This window comes from Gymnodraco acuticeps, unplaced genomic scaffold (assembly GCF_902827175.1).
Source record: "Gymnodraco acuticeps unplaced genomic scaffold, fGymAcu1.1, whole genome shotgun sequence".
Classification (NCBI taxonomy): domain Eukaryota; kingdom Metazoa; phylum Chordata; class Actinopteri; order Perciformes; family Bathydraconidae; genus Gymnodraco; species Gymnodraco acuticeps.
Genome location: NW_022990047.1, coordinates 2770561 through 2786557, shown reverse-complemented (window position 1 = coordinate 2786557; position 15997 = coordinate 2770561). Strand labels below are relative to the sequence as shown.

General features: G+C 42.7%; 1 protein-coding gene across 1 annotated transcript in view; it reads right to left on the bottom strand.

Moving 5' to 3' along the window:
- Positions 1–15997, bottom strand: part of itpr2 (inositol 1,4,5-trisphosphate receptor, type 2) — a 57385-nt gene that overhangs the window by 21312 nt on the left and 20076 nt on the right. The window contains exons 20-37 of the mRNA XM_034215539.1: positions 15770–15917; positions 15473–15620; positions 14218–14405; positions 13981–14098; positions 13824–13887; positions 13521–13686; positions 13059–13226; positions 12485–12571; positions 12249–12374; positions 12000–12122; positions 11563–11763; positions 11216–11467; positions 11001–11126; positions 10711–10839; positions 10280–10400; positions 9937–10118; positions 8362–8504; positions 7575–7683 (exon numbers count right to left, since the gene is read on the bottom strand). Coding sequence (XP_034071430.1) covers positions 7575–7683; positions 8362–8504; positions 9937–10118; positions 10280–10400; positions 10711–10839; positions 11001–11126; positions 11216–11467; positions 11563–11763; positions 12000–12122; positions 12249–12374; positions 12485–12571; positions 13059–13226; positions 13521–13686; positions 13824–13887; positions 13981–14098; positions 14218–14405; positions 15473–15620; positions 15770–15917 — 2599 coding nt within the window. The remainder of the gene's footprint in view (positions 1–7574; positions 7684–8361; positions 8505–9936; positions 10119–10279; positions 10401–10710; positions 10840–11000; positions 11127–11215; positions 11468–11562; positions 11764–11999; positions 12123–12248; positions 12375–12484; positions 12572–13058; positions 13227–13520; positions 13687–13823; positions 13888–13980; positions 14099–14217; positions 14406–15472; positions 15621–15769; positions 15918–15997) is intronic.

Here is a 15997-nt window from a genome sequence, read left to right as displayed (position 1 = left end):
TCTGCAGCTCATCAAATGTGATTATTTGTTGCTTTTAATTTAATTGTTTTGTTGATTAAATCTCTTTAGTAATCTGAAGATAGGCTCCTGTTTTAATATATTTTATACACTTATTTAACCACTTAGTCATTATATCCATATTGCTTATAAATATTTATAAAAAATGTCATTGTGGAAATATCTTGTGAAAGCACCAAAAGGCAACGGTTCATTATTGTCAAAATATCCACATCGAGTTGTTGTTAAATACCGTAATATTAGATGTTCCACACGTCACTCGGCCCTACACTAAAGGATTAATTGAATAATCAGGGAATTTGTGTTTGAGTCAGTCAAAGATGACAATCCTTTGTTCCGCTCAGATAATGTAGTGTTGCTGTACTTGGCATACACGATCATAAGATTCTCCTTATTACATTACACAATCCTGCAGTGTTTGCGACCAAACATTCAGGCAGCGATTATCTGGCCTCATGTGTAAGTTCTCTTTTTGTGATGTTCACCCCCTCTATTAAAGCTGACACATATTGCTAATTGGTATTCAGCTATATCTGACTCATTTGTGTAGCTGCTTTTGCGAGCATTGTTTAAAGCTGTTGCTGGTGCATTGCAAACAGCAGTTATCAGGCACAGGAAAAAAGCCTCTGTTTAACACTGAAACTGAACCATCCAAAGGGAAAAACTGGTCACTACTGAATACTTCCAGCAACCCTACAAACTGCATGATGAGACAAATGAGACACCTCAAAGCCTCGCCGCTAAGGACACCCGGGTAAAGTCCATCTAAAGAGGCTCAAACTAAGTGCAGTGAGGAGTGAAGATGGAGGCGCACGTGCAGCTGATGCTCCCTGTGTCAGTAAACACTCCATCTCATCTGCAGTCAGCAGAGACACTTGTCTGCCTGCACTGTCTGGCTGAGCCGTCTCACAAACACAGATACACTTCTTGAACTGAAGGTGAGTATCCGTTGAGATAGCCTCTCTCCTTTCCACACAGTAATGCACAGACACAAGATCAGTGCAACCACAAACTCAGCACTACATTTTTTAAGCAGTGCATCCCAATGAACCCTCTTTGACTGATTGCAGATTAAAATCACGTTTGACTTAACATGTTCCTCTTTTCTTACAGAAGAAGTGATTGTTTTACGCCACTCTCAAACACCAGTGAAAGAAATACTCCGTGGGGGGGGGAAGTTAAAAGGGTTGGGGTGACAGGTTTCTACTCTTGTTCGCCTCCCTTCTGGGCGATGCAGTCTGCTGGCTCGGACTGCAGAGAGAGAGGGGAGGAGAGGGGAGGCAGGATGGCGATGGAGAAGAGTCAGCCCAGCCTGACTCATCTGCTTGCTGCTGCATTGACGAGGAAAAAAACTCCAGTCAGGTGATGTAAGAGCCACGAGAAAGAAAGAGAGATAGAAATAGAGGTAGAAGAACTGACAGAAATAAGAGGAGGAGGGAGAGGAAGTGGGGGCGACGGGGAGGAAGAGAGGAACAAACAAAACCCAGCGAGGAGCTGACAGTCGTGGCATTTTAAAATGTGCACCGGCACGCCACACTGCGGCTCTGGGGTCCACGCTAGGGATGAGCTGCAGATCCCCACCTCCGGCATCCTCGCACCCCCTCTCCTCCCCTCCCTCCCTGGCCTGGCCCACTCGCAGCTCTGCTGTCTGCAGATCTCTCCGACTTCGCATGGAGGAAAAAAAGACAAAGCCTGCCCTGTGCTTTGCTCCTCTAGGTGATCTGAAAGCTCTCACAGGCAGAGGTGGTCAGAACGAAGTCTGAACCAGCACAGACACTACCGGGGGGCAGCAGGAGCTGCTCGGGTCAGACAAGGTTGAATAAAGCCAAGACTCAGTACACAGAAGAGGTGAATGTTACCCAAACAATCAGGGGGGTTACTTTCTCCAACAACAGAAACCTGAGAGAACGCTGGGTCTTTTGTAAACAGTGGGAAACTCTGTTCAAGTACGCTTTGAAAAAGTAGAAGCAGAGGTCCCCAAAGGCCATGTGAGGGTCGAGTAATATCCAACAACTTCACCATCAGGGAGCAACATTTAGTCCCAGCAGAAACTGCAGTCAACACACTTTGTTCAGTGCAGAGTTTCCAACTGATTTTCGTCTATTGTTGTTGTAGTTAGCACATGATACTAAAACTGAAATCTGATCACGCACAGTATAAAGGCATGCCTTGCAAGTTATCCAACAAAGGCTTCAGAAGTCTCTAAGGACTCAGTGAGCTCCTCCACAGCCGGGAACTGCAGGGAAATTGAAAAGCTTAAAGTGGGAGCTGTCTGTAATATAATACATATCTACATCAATGTGGTTCTGCAAGGCTTTCTCACCAAGGGAGTTGTTTTATGAACAGGACAAAATCAGGAAACCAAGACACATACTGTCACATTATCCTGCTGTTTTAGTTCAGACACTTTGGGGACAAGAAGTGAGAGAGTAAAGAGAGAGATGTGGGAGACAGAGGCAGGGCTGGAGCTGCCATTCAGGACAGTGACGTCAGGTCAACTCTATTTTTCTGTGATTTTAAAGGGGGTTTTTCAACTTTGCAGGAGACTTTTTGGTTCCAACAGAAAGGTCTCCCGCAGTCAAACTTCAGTCATTTCAGATTCATCTTACCAAGATTCAACATTTTCCACCAGAATTCGACTCTTAAAGTATAAATAGCACTATCAAACAGAACTCACAAATTTCCCAATTGGAACGGCTCGTTTTAAATCCATTTTACGGAAATATGATTTGATTACATGTTCGCTGGTGGTGGCTTTGACGCATCACGTGCTGCCATTTATGATGTTTTCAAGCTGCAATTCCAGAGCACATAAAAATGTTTTCATCAAACAAACAAGCAGATCAGGAAAAACAAATTAAGCCCACATGTGAGAGCAATTGGTGAGAGTGGTTCAGGGGAAAACAGACCAGCAGCGTAAACAAGCGTTCATCCCAGTGTCAGCCGGCAGGTTCACTATGGAAGTGTTACATGTGATTCACTAACATTGTTAGGCACTGATTGTGTTTGTTAGGAAGACTGTGATGTTCCAGAGAGGCTAGCTGGTAAGGTGCAGCATGTATTCAAGGTGGACAAAATAAGAGAAACACCTTCCCATGAAATAGCACTGCTGTGTCTGATACATTTCATCCATGCTGGTGGCGTTGCTTTGTCGGTCCTCCACTTTGGCTAGGACCGAAATATAATTTCTGACCTTGGTGATCCTATGACCTTTTCATCAAGCTCAATGGCAGTGAATAGCCCACATAAGTGACTCATATACAGATTTGCAGCTTTAATAGAAGTGTGATTACCTTTTCATAAATGCGTTACCACAGCAACATAATGGAACATACAGAGGGACACAAAGGACGAACATTGGCTTAGAAAATGAAGTAATGTAGAAAGAAGAACAATAGTCACAAGTAGACACTAATCAAAAACCTATTTTGTTTTATTCTAAGATGTTTCTATTATTTTGTCCATAAGCAATCAGTCCAAACACACACTGCAATTCACCCAGTCGCCTGTCATGTGCCTCCCTGTGCACAAATGACTTAACTTGCATGCAATCAGATTCAAATAACGTGCTATGAACTGTGTCGAAACACTGTTCACAATGACAACTAATCTCATTCATATCAAAGGCATGAGGCCCTGAAGTCAAGTCCTTTTGCAATTTCACAGGATGGCTCTTTCCTCCGAGGCGTAGTACTTAACGGGTCAGGAAAGCACCATTCTCCTGCTCTGAGGGCATTTCCATGCAGGGTACACCGGCTTCCTGTGCCCAGTCACAGCCAGACCAGACAGACAAACAACATGTGCTAATCCTTCATCGCCATGGAAACTAAAATATAACACTCAGCTAACAGACACCTGACTGATGGACCAAGTGAAGTAAGGGCCAGAGGAGAGAAGAAAGAAGTAGGAAGGAGAAACAGAAGGATCTTCTTAGCGTAACTAGGATGGTAAAAACAAACATGACTTTTCAAAATAGACTGTCCACATTTAGGTCCAGCATTTCCTGACTCCAACTTGCTGATGATTCTGTTTGTGAGCCATAGGTGAGGGCATGCAATCCAACCAAAGGTCACACCCTGACTCTGCTGCATGTGGATGGACCTACAGTAAGCCATGTATACAGACAGAGAAAACCACAGGGGGACGGCCGGCATGGCAATGCACGCCTTGGGGTGTGTGTGTGTGTGTGTGTGTGTGTGTGTGTGTGTGTGTGTGTGTGTGGTGTGTGTGTGTGTGTGTGTGTGTGTGTGTGTGTGTGTGTGTGTGTGTGTGTGTGTGTGTGTGTGTGTGTGTGTGTGTGTGTTTGGCTCTCTGTCTACATGCGTCTGTGTGATGCGCTTAGTATCAAGAGGGTGGTAATCTGTAAATCTGCTTTGCCTTGGGCAGGTGGTGTGAAACTTGACAAGAAAGAAAGAGACGCACAGGAATATAAAAGGAAAGAGACAGACAGAGACAGAATGTGAATGGCAGGGATGAGTGTGAAAGAGAGGGAGCAAAGAGTGTGAAAGTGGTTTATATTACATAACTAGCTTTTTTTAATCCCTCAGAGAACAAGACATGCTAACATGCATAATACACTTGGCAGCACATTACATCCTTCATGGATGCATGTGTTCACAGAAAAGAACATCTACAATATGGACACGTTTTTAAATAAATCTTGTCAAAACGTGTGCCTTTGTAAAAAAAGGATACTTCTTTTGTAGTTTTCTATATATTTTCAATAATAACGTTTTCTATCCGTGTATCCAACACCTGATATAACTTGTTTCAGCGGGCCGCAGAACTTCCTTGTTGTTGATAAACTATTAAAAATAGTCTGATGAAAATATGATGACAACATGTTGTTCAAAGCATATATATCAGATCTAATTGCTCTAGTGTCAAGTTTTTTCCACATTTTACAATCATATTATATTGTAAGCGCTTTAGTAACTAGAGCTCAGTGGTGGCAAATGAATCCACATGAATTGTATTGTATTGTATTGAATCCGACATCATATACAATCATGGAGCCCAAATACTCCGCATCAAATGTGTATAAATCCTCAGCAGAAAATAGTCCCCAACAAATGCATTATTGACTTCTGATAGTGTAACTATTTAAAACACTACGGTGCCCAGGTGATTAAGATTAATTTTTTGTCAATCTATACATTTGTGACCCTCTTTTAAAGATGTATGTCTTCAGTAGCAACACATGTGCTTGCTGTTGAGTATCTACGACAGGGTAGGGTTGTATTATTGACTTGGTTTTCATGGGATTTGAAAAACTGAACATTTTAGAATATCAACTTATTCTTAAATGACAAATTGCAAGTCTAAAATAGTGTGTCATGCATATGTTCTCCATGGAAAAATGTAAAAGTATGGCATTATTGCTACAAGTTGGCTGGGGTGGCAGTGTCTCAGTTCATAGGGACCCCCACACTGCTCCCCAATGCGCTTTCTGCACACTGCTCATTATACTGGTATGGGATAAAGGAAGAGTTAAGTCTACATTTAACTTTTTCGGTGCTGTACACGTGTGTGACGATTTGAAGTTGAAAATTGAATCTTCCATTTCCATTGTTTACCCAAAAAACTGTCACCCAAACATCTTTAGGGCAAGCAGGAGCACACTCATTTATGAGGCTGCCCTTAAATCTGTCAGCCAATAAGAGCAGTGCAGCAGTGAAGGCTGCAGATCTTCCCTCTGCTGCCCGCTCAGCTCTCCTGGCATGACCCATGCAAACAGAGAGCAGAGCCTGGGCAGACTACAGGGGAGAGGAAGAGAACAAATAACTTGGGCGGGCAGACAAAATGCGAAAGACTGAGACAAAGCATGGAGGGGGCAGAGGAGGGAGAGAAAGGCAGCGAGCGGACAGAAGAGTGAGAGTGAGTAAGGAGGGAGGGAGGGAGGGAGGCAGAACGTGATGTTGCACGTGACGCTGGCTCAGGCACTGCAGGCTGTTACGTAAGCGCACCCCCTGCCCTGTCTCCTCATGGACCGAGCAGACTCTGCTTTTCTCCAATCCCTCACCCTGCAGCCGCTGCCCACTTTTTTTTTTCCCTTCCACTCACATGGCTCCTCACATGGCTGCCTCCCTCCCTCCCTCTCTCAATCAGTCTCCCTCCGTCTCTTTCTCTCACTCTCCTCCACCCACTCATTGCACCCCAGGGGAGCCACCAACCTCTGCTGCCGAGGCTGTCACTCTGTCTCTCTCTCCTTCTGTTTTTGTCTGTCTGCCTCTCCCTCTCTCATTATTTCCATCAATCGTTCTCCCTCCCTCTCTCCCTCTCTCTCTCTCTCTCTCTCTCCCTCTCTCTCCTTTGCTCCTGTGCAGTGAGGCTGCAGCTCCACGCTCAGGGCTACAGGGATATGACAAAGAGAGGCCACAAATACATGCTTGAGCACACTCACACACACCTACACAAACTGACATTTCACATATCGTTACCGCACTGTCTGGCTGCTCGAATGCTCCTAGCCGCTCTTATAAAAGTGACTGTTTTTCCACTTTAAATTCCTCTGATCTTGTTCCACACAACTGTTGAATCATTTGCATTGGCTGGCTGACACAGGAAGCAAACAAAAATAGTGAAAACAAAACTGACTCTTCCATCAGCTGTAAGTGAAACCTGCCTGCATGTACTATACTGACAAAGGTAGTCTTCTCTTGACAGTATTAATAATGCACTTAAACAGAAACATGGGTGAAGGCATATGCATTGTATTTATGTAGTTGCTTTTGTGCTGCAACAACAACAGCAGCCTTAAGCAGGACAGCAGTGTCAGGCCAAAATATTCATGTCTGCATGAAATTCCACATGGTCGGAGGACAGCAACACATGCTTTCCCCAAGTTCACTTCAGGACAATGTTCAATAAACTGAGCTCTAAGAAATCCAAACCAAACCAGGCAGCACGTAGTGTTGTTTGAATTGCACAGCGTCACCTCCTCTCACCACGCAGCTGGAACAAACGCTCCAACAAGGTGATTACAGACCTGACTTTTTTGTGCTTTGGCCCTCACCCACTCCACCATCTTGGTTCGGCAAACACACAAACACACACAGCCTCCTCCATGAGTCCCTGACTCGGAGGGGTGCAGCAGGAGATGTGCTCCTGCACCCCCCACTCGCTGCAGTATTGATTTGTTTGTTCAGTGCTTGCCCCCCCCCTCCTCGTTCTTTTCCTTCCTCCCTCCTATTCTCCCTCTCAGTGTGAGTGTGTCCTCAAGTGCCTCCCTGTCTTATGTAACAGAGAAAGGCCCACAGCATACTGATGAAGGGGAGTCTGGGCACTGGGCCGACAGACCTGGGAGAAAACAAGGACTACACCGCACTGCTGATGGGAGAACAGCTTTCCTGGCACCCAAAGACAGGGCTAGTTTCACAGAAAACTTTGAGATAAGATGGCCTATTCACCCTTTTCTTTATGTAGCCGTGAGAGTGTAAGAGATTCATATAATTTCCTTGAAGACTCCTAAATATTGACTGTTAAAAAGGGTTTCAATAATAATTTAATCACACAAATAACACCATGTTTCTGTGACATATTGCCCATGCACTCACAGCATCCTGGAAGCATTCCTTCTTGTCCAGCATCTCTCTGAGTGTTTGCAGGATCTTGATGCACAGCTTCTCCTCTTTGTCCATGAGCTTCTTGGTGTGTTTGATCAGTCTGTCACGGGGACAAGAGAAGTGCTGCATCATTCACAGTCGTTTCCTGCTAATGCAGTCACTGGCTCTTGAGTAAAAACAAAGCAATACTTTATTGATCACCACTACAGGTGAAATCTGCTTCTCTGCTCTCCAGGGGGGTCTGACAGTAGCAGCAGATTAACAGCACCCCCGCAGGTTTGATGATGTATTAAACTATTCTTCAGTGAATTTCTTTGGTAAAAAAAAATCTAATCTGTTGGTCCACTGACTACATATACATTACATGTTTTCTTTAACATTTGCTATTGCTTATTTTGAAAGCTAAATGTTTGTCTTTTTACTTTTGAATTATATTTTTGAGCTATTGTTCTTGACTTTTTTCCAAAGCCTCGTCAACTAATCGAATTATAGTAAGTGGTAGTTTAAAGTATAGGTTTAAGTAAATGCTCATTTTACATCCTGGCACTATTTTTGAAATGCCAATCTTAAACTTAGCACGACATAATATCAGATAAAAAAACGATAATAGCAATTTGCAACTTTTGTCAAAAATTCTAACCTAATCCTAAATCTCTACATAAACCATGCTGCTAGTGCTCTCCGTTGCTAGATGAACACTTTAAAAAGTGGCCTCCAGTCCCTCAGAAATGAAAACTGTACTTTTTGGTCCATATCGCGGTTATGGACATTGACTCACTTGGACATGAACGCTCCGCTCTCACAGCGTAACCGAGCAGCCTCTGGAAACAGCAGCTCCGGGCTGTGAAGAACGTCCACCAGCACGGAGAACTCTGCCTGGACCTTCGGACTGAACTGCTCCTCCAGAAGGGACACGACCCCCTGTACATCACAGACATACACAAATTAAGGCTCAATCTGATGCTGTCCTGAATAGATGGATACTGCTGAAGACCATTCAGAAAGCCCTCAAAAATATCCTGTGAATGTAAACTTGTAGCAATGCTAGCAACCAGGCTAGAGGAATGGAAATGCCTAACACTTTGGTACAGACTCAAGTATCTCAAGAAACTGTATGCCATGAAATCTTGTGCAGCTATTCTTTGTCCCTAAAGGATGTTGCCTCGTACCTCTGGTGATCCTATGTTTATGTTTATTAAGGATCCCCATTAGCTTTTGCTCTCGACAAAAGCTACTCTTCCTGGGGTCCGACACTTAAAACAATACAACAATAATACAACAATAATACAGCAACATTTAGGACATAAGTCCTGACATCATTAACAACATTAAAAACATCATCAATATCATCAACAACATGCGATCAAATTAAATTAAGTTAGGGTTCACAGCTCACAAGGGTACATGGTCATTAGTAGATGGCCCTTCAATCTCTTCTTGAAAGAGGCTCTGGACTCTATTTCAGTAAGGTAGTTTGGCAATGAGTTCCATTCCTTTATAGCTCTATAAGACACAGAAGATTTCAGAAGATGTGTCCTGGGTTTAGGTGCCAGTAGATGGCCTGATGTAGCTTGTCTAGTCTTATGGTCATGCTCGTCTCTTGTGTAAACTATTTGATCATAAAAATACAGTGGTTTTTTGCTAAATTGGAAATGTTTTTAGAAAAGTGATAACACGAGATTGCAGACGTTTCTCAACTGGAAGCCATGATAGGCTTCTATGCATAACTCCAATATGAGTGTGCTTCGAACAGTGGAGAGCTAGTCTGGCAGCCTTGTTTTGAGCTATTTGTAATTTCTGTAAATGTGTTTTTGCTGCTGATGACCATATGACCAGACAGTACTCAAGATGTGACAAAACCAGAGACTGAATGACTTGTTTCAAAGTGGTTGGTGTTACATACTTTGTACATTTTCTCGCCACAGCTATGCTCCTTCCCATTTTAGTTACGATACTGTCAATTTGCTTTGTCCACCGTAAACAAGAATCAAGAACAATGCCAAGCAACTTAGTCTCGTTTACCTGTTCCACTGACGGTCCTATAACCTTTTCTATAGAACCATTATGAGGTTGACCATTTAGTTTAAGTGAAATGTGTCAACTATTATTCGATCGGTTGCTTCAAACAGCCAGGGTGTCTTATGCATAGTCCTTTAAACCCTGCTTCACATCTTTAGGTGACCTCATGAAATTGTTTAGGTAAAGTGGTTGAAGAATGAACTTACTTTACAAGGGTCATTGCAAGCACATTAGCAAGCTGACATTTGTATAAGGCTTTAAGCTCTGCTGTGGCTTTGTGTCGTCTCTGGGCAGCTAGCAAGTGTAGGATCATAGTAATGTAAAAAAATGTCACCTGCAGCTTCTCAATGATGTTCTTGTAGTCTGGGACCCCCAGGGGCTCCTTGCGGGGTCGTGTGCGGGCAGACGTCCTCCAGTCCTTGGCTGCTCGCTGCACCATGTTGCTGTGGACCTTGAGAGACAAAGTGTTGACCTGACTGTCCAGGTCCACTGGGATGGCTATGGCCCGGGCCTTAGCTGAGAAACAACACGGAGGGTCAGATGTCGGGGAAATGTAGTGTCAGCGAGATCTTACTATTACATTAAATCTAATTTGATATTTTAACGATACTTCTTAAATGTATTTCTATATCTGTCTCCATCATTTTGAGGTATTGAAGCAGATTAGCAGCACTCACCAACATCAGCCAGTGTTTTGATACAGCTCTCGATATTAGCCTTCTGAGCGGAGTTGATCCAAGTGCAGTTGTAGATCCTGAAAGAAGACTGGAGCAGCTTGATGAAGACAGACTGGTTTGTCTGTGAAGAGAGAGAGAGCAGGGATAATATTCTTTCAAAGTGGTCGAAGTGTAGCGAAATGCAGAGATAATCCTGAACACTTCAATATTGTGTCTGATAGTTGACATTAGTACAAAATTATGCGTAAAACACCTTAAGCATCTGCTCGAGGTACAAACATCTGCAATGAAACAAAAGGTCCCAGGCAATGGTGCAGTAAAGGTGGCAGTCTGCAGTCATATATTTTACTGTAAAGAAGCTCAAAGTTGGCAGAGGATTTAGCCGTGGTTTGAGTGAGCGTCCCTTAGTGGACTCATTGTGAAAAGAATACCTGCAGGTTGGAGTGGTTGACAGAGAAAGGTGAGCTGAAGAAACCCTTGATGATGCCCATCACCGTCTCCGTCACATACTTCTCAAGGGCCAGATCGGCATGGTTACGGTCTGTGGTAGTGTTGCACACCTTCAGAAACAGAGAAAACAAGCTTTGTCATTTTTCTTTGCAGGTGAATTGTGAATGTATTCACCTGCATTAACACATGAGTAAGCCTCGGTGTCTCTCGACTGCCTCGTTAGAATAGCATCAGACAGAGTGCATGACCTTTCAGTCTGACAGAGCCTTACACTGGACATGTCCACCAGGAAGTTGTCAAAGAGCTTCCAGATATGGTTGGAGGTGTAGATCTCCTTCATTTCGACCTCTGTGTCTACGTAGCAGTGATTCACAAAGTTCACATAGGCAGTTTTGACCTGGAGGATAAAGAAATGAGATGCAAGGTAACTTCAGGTAAAATGAATGTGTCAAATTGAGAGAAATTGTATTATTATCAAACCCTTACCTCTGGTATACAGTGGATATCAGTGACAACTTTAACAATGTCGTCCAGTGGTAGCAGAGAGTTGCATTTCAGCTCAGTGTAGACGTTCTTTCCTTCGGTGCAGGCGGCCAGCAGCTCCACCAGTGTGTTGTGGTAGGCCAGAGCTCCATCCTCATCTGTCCGCTCACGCTCAGAGCCCATCATCTGCAGCAGCACCGGGAACGAGGAGCGGTCGTTGTAGAACACCAGCACGTCTTCGCCTCCATTCACAAGCTGGACACAGACAGAGATCCAAAGTAAAGAAACAGTAACCATCACAAATGAATTAAAGTACAAAGTGGTTTGATTTGAAACGTTTATAATCTCACCTCTGTCATGACCTTGTCCTGACATTTCTTCACATACTTTCCATCTGCTTTCACAATGGTTTGCAGGAACTTGAGGTACAACACATGTCTACCGTGTGTTTCAATGCAGTGGACAAAATGATGGACCACACGGTCGCTGATCTCGTGGCACAGCTGGTAGCTGTTCATAAAGATGTTACGCATCGTCTCAGCTTCAAGCAACTGGTGAAAAATAGGAGGCATGATTCAGTAACAGAAAATGAACATAGAAAAAACTGTTGTTTTTAAAAACTAGGACTAATGTTCCTGATGTCAGGTTGCTGTTGTTTTGGACCTTGTTAGTTTCATTATAGGTTAATTCTGATGATGCTATTGCACAATCTACTACAAAAGTGGACATCAATAAAAATGAAGGCATGACAACAAGTGAAAAGTAAAATAAGGTCATATAAATATACCCCTGGAGTGAGGAAGAGGTTCAGGTGTTTATGTAGCAGAACTTGGTTCTGAGGGTTTCCTCTGCAGAAATTTTGCAAAAATGCATGAGCCAGGGTCATGATCTCATTCATCTTGTCATCACTCTGTGGAAAGGCAGAGCAGATAGGAAAAATGTGAGCGAATGTAAGACAGCGAAACACCAAAACCACGTTTCGCAAAGAATTCAATGAAACAATGATAAGCACTCGGCTGTTTTGCTTGTTACTCACCGTCTCAAAGGGAATCTGCAGCAGGTCCAGCACCACAGTGTGGGCCCCCATGTTCTTCAGCAGCCTCTGCTGCTGCACACGACTCTTCTTACTGGGAGAACACAGCTTACTGAGCCGCAGTAGGATCTACACATCAGACACAGAGGAGTGTTATAGATATATTATACACAAATGTATTACACACAATACAGAAACAATAGATACGAATGATCTGGAAATAAAGACAAGGAGCTCACCTCTTTGACAATGTTGTAGTTGTTTGATTTGTTGCTGTCAATCTGAGGTTTAATATCTCCATCCTGCACTGGGCTAAGGACAACTTCCTGGAAAGATAAATACATGAAAAACATTCATTTAAATTCATGAATTGCCACAGTGAACTAAAGCTCCACTATTCTGATGTGTCACTTACGACACACAGTACATCCTGTATTTTCAGGCCATTTGTCAGTGTTGTGGATAAAGTCTCCGCTATGATCTTTATCATTCACATCATTGCATTATTGTAAAAATAAAATGTTAAAAAGGCACACTATATGACATGGGCCTGACTAATAAAAACTGATTTAGGGCAGATTCCTGTTCTGCCAGACATTATCATGCATTATTCCTTTGTACTAAGCCAACAAAGCAGCTTTCCATCAGCTTTGATGAACAATGACAACAAACAAGTGCAGTATTGACAGTGCAGCGGAATGACTGATGAGATGTTTGAGGTAAATATAGTATCTTCCTGCGGAGAAATATCTCTCACTTAAATCTGAACTTTTATACTTTATTGCTGGACACCATTTAATAAAGGTGCAACACCTCTAGGTTCTGCTCTTTGCCCTGTCTGACCCCCAGGTCCTCGCTGCTGTAGACTCCACTCTTCTCCACCCACAGCTCGGACTTCTCCACAGTCAGACGCAGCTGGTCCAGGTCTGTCTTGATCTGCTTGTAGTTCTCCACATCCTGCTCTGACACAAGCAGCTGGACCTGGAGGACACACAAAGGATGAGAAATAAACCAGACATCGAGATATTAAAAAAACAAATGTGTATGAAAGCATATCCCTGCCAAGATAGGCCCAGTGCACTTTGGAAAGGCAGAGCATTGTTTAGAAGTGAGTTTGTGCAGCTCTGTCATCCAGCTGAGGAAGCTCTTAGTGAGAGAGTTTACAACAGCTGGTGTTTGGCCCTTAGGAGGACCCTCCTAATCCAGACTGATTATCTCAGGAAGTGTCTAACGCCACACTCTGTCACATGCTTTAGTGAAATGCTGTCTCGCTACCTGTTTGAAGGCCTGCAGCACCTCGGATCTCTGGCTGAAGTGCTTGAAGATGAGCTGCAGCGAGCCAGACACCAGCGGAGGGTAATCTTGCATGATGAGATGGATCAGAACCCTCAAAAACGTGCGGCCGCCCTCATCGTCCAGCTCCACCGCACTCAACTCTGCGCTGAAATTGCAATTAAACTTAGACAGGAGTTTTAAAGCAGATGCGATCATTTGGCAAGAGACTAAGAAAGCAGGTCAAACACAATCAGCCTACATCTCCTATTCATTTATCTGCGTGAATGTTTGAGTGACACTTACCTCCCTGCAAACATGCTCTCTGCTTTGGTCGCAATCTCATCTATGTCTGGTTCAGGAGCTAGAGCTATAAGAAAGTGGACAACAGATCAGTAAACACCTCATTAAAAAGATTAAAACAACATTCAAGTACTTGCATGTAGAGATTTTAAAGTCTCACGTGGCATAGGAAGCATATCAGAGACAGAGCTTTCCGTTAGGGTCTTGTCCCCAAACTCTTTCTTGTAGATGGACAGCAAAGATGTGATCCTATAATCCAACCTCACACTCAGGATGAACTATCAAGGAAAAACAAAAATAATAAAAAAAAATAGAATCAAATACTAAAATCAAAACATTTGTATTAATGCCAAATGTCATCATAAATCACTGAGTACATCCCGAAGGCAGCACTTACTTGCAGGATCTCAATGATCTTTAGCTTGGTGTCCATCACCATGACATCCTCATTATCCGGCAGGAAGTGTCCCCTCCCATAGCGCAGGGACGGAGAGGTGTCAGGGAGGCTGTGCGGCACACCTCGACTCATCATAATCTGAGTCATCATCTCTCCAACTCCATGAATCGTTCGCAGGACATTGTTGCCTAAAAGAAACATTCATCTTCATTCATTTTGCATGGTGTGTGTGTGTGTATTTATTTATTTCATTATCTTTGCTTTTTTATGCCTGTTTTTAAATGTCATTTAATAATGTGTTTATGCTGTATTTATTCTTAAATGTCTTTTTATTTTATTTTGTAAAGCACTTTGAATTGTCGCGTGCTGAAAGGTGCTATATAAATAAAATGTCCTTGCCTTGCGTGTGTTTGAAAAGCCTATCCTTTACATCTATTTCCATTGGTTGACATTTCAGCTCAAGCCTGTCAAAGTTATATATATATATATATATATATATATATATATATATATATATATACATATATATATATATATATATATATATATATATATACATAAAACGATGTAACGAAATATATCAAATGGATGCTCTATAACATTATTTAGCTTAAATAAACCTGTAGTAATTGTTTTCAGACCATTTAACCACTTTGATAAAATAAATATATTATTTTCAATCCTTCGCAATCCATCCTATGTCCTTCCCAAAAGCAGATCTGTTCTTTCTTTCAGTGATTTCTGATCTCATATATTCATATTTCCTTTTTTCTCTAACTTACTATTTTTGTTTCACTGACACCCAGGCTTCTTTGGACCAAAAGCTCTTATTAAAAGAACTTGAAAGCAAGACTAATACCCCATTCGTCTCCCTCTGTGACTCCCTGTTTCTCTTACAGTTGAATTCTAAATCCTGATGATAAATGTATGCAGGAGCAAGGCTATGCATGAACACAGCCTTGCTCCTGCATACATTTATCAACGGCTACATCCATATTTCCCAACTACAAACTCTACTGACGCTGGGATCTTCTCTGTACTTTATTTGAAATGAATCCTACTTTTTTTGTTAGCTTTCCTAACATTTGGAACCAAAATGTAGAACTGCCATCTCTTGTTTCATTATCTTAGTCACTGAACTAGGAAACAACAAACACGATTCTATTCATTAGGTTTAAACTTTCTATCTTTTATTTAAGTGCTAAATAACAAAGTTGCCAACGGAATGAATGAAGCACTGATGCTGTGCACTGACCGGCCTCTGGGCTCTTGTTGAGCTTGTTCATGAAGGTGAGTGGGTGCTGGACAATATCCAGGATGGCCAGCAGAGTGCGTGTGAGGCGCAGCAGCTCACTGAAGCTATAGAACCCAAAGTACACCAGGTTACGAGCCAGATTCACCACCTGGAAGACAGAGGGAAAACATTGTGGTGTTAAAAACCTTAACAGTGGCACATTGAATCTAATTTATAGAGCACAATTTAAGACTGAAGAAGACTTCTGTATCTTGGAAAATAAGTGTGGATGAAAGTAGTCTGAAGAGTTTATTTCACCTCTAGCGTGAGTTCATTCTTGTCTTTATCCCCAAATGGAAACGGCTGGCTGACCACATCTTTAAGGTATTCTTCCACGAACTCCATGGTGTGAGCAAACTTCTTCTTCATCTCGTCTGTTGACGTGTCAGTGGACTCGTACTCATACCTGTAAAAGAGCAAAATCTGTTTGTGTTGGATCACAAAAAAAAGTTGTACATAACACGCATAGTCACACAGATAAACACT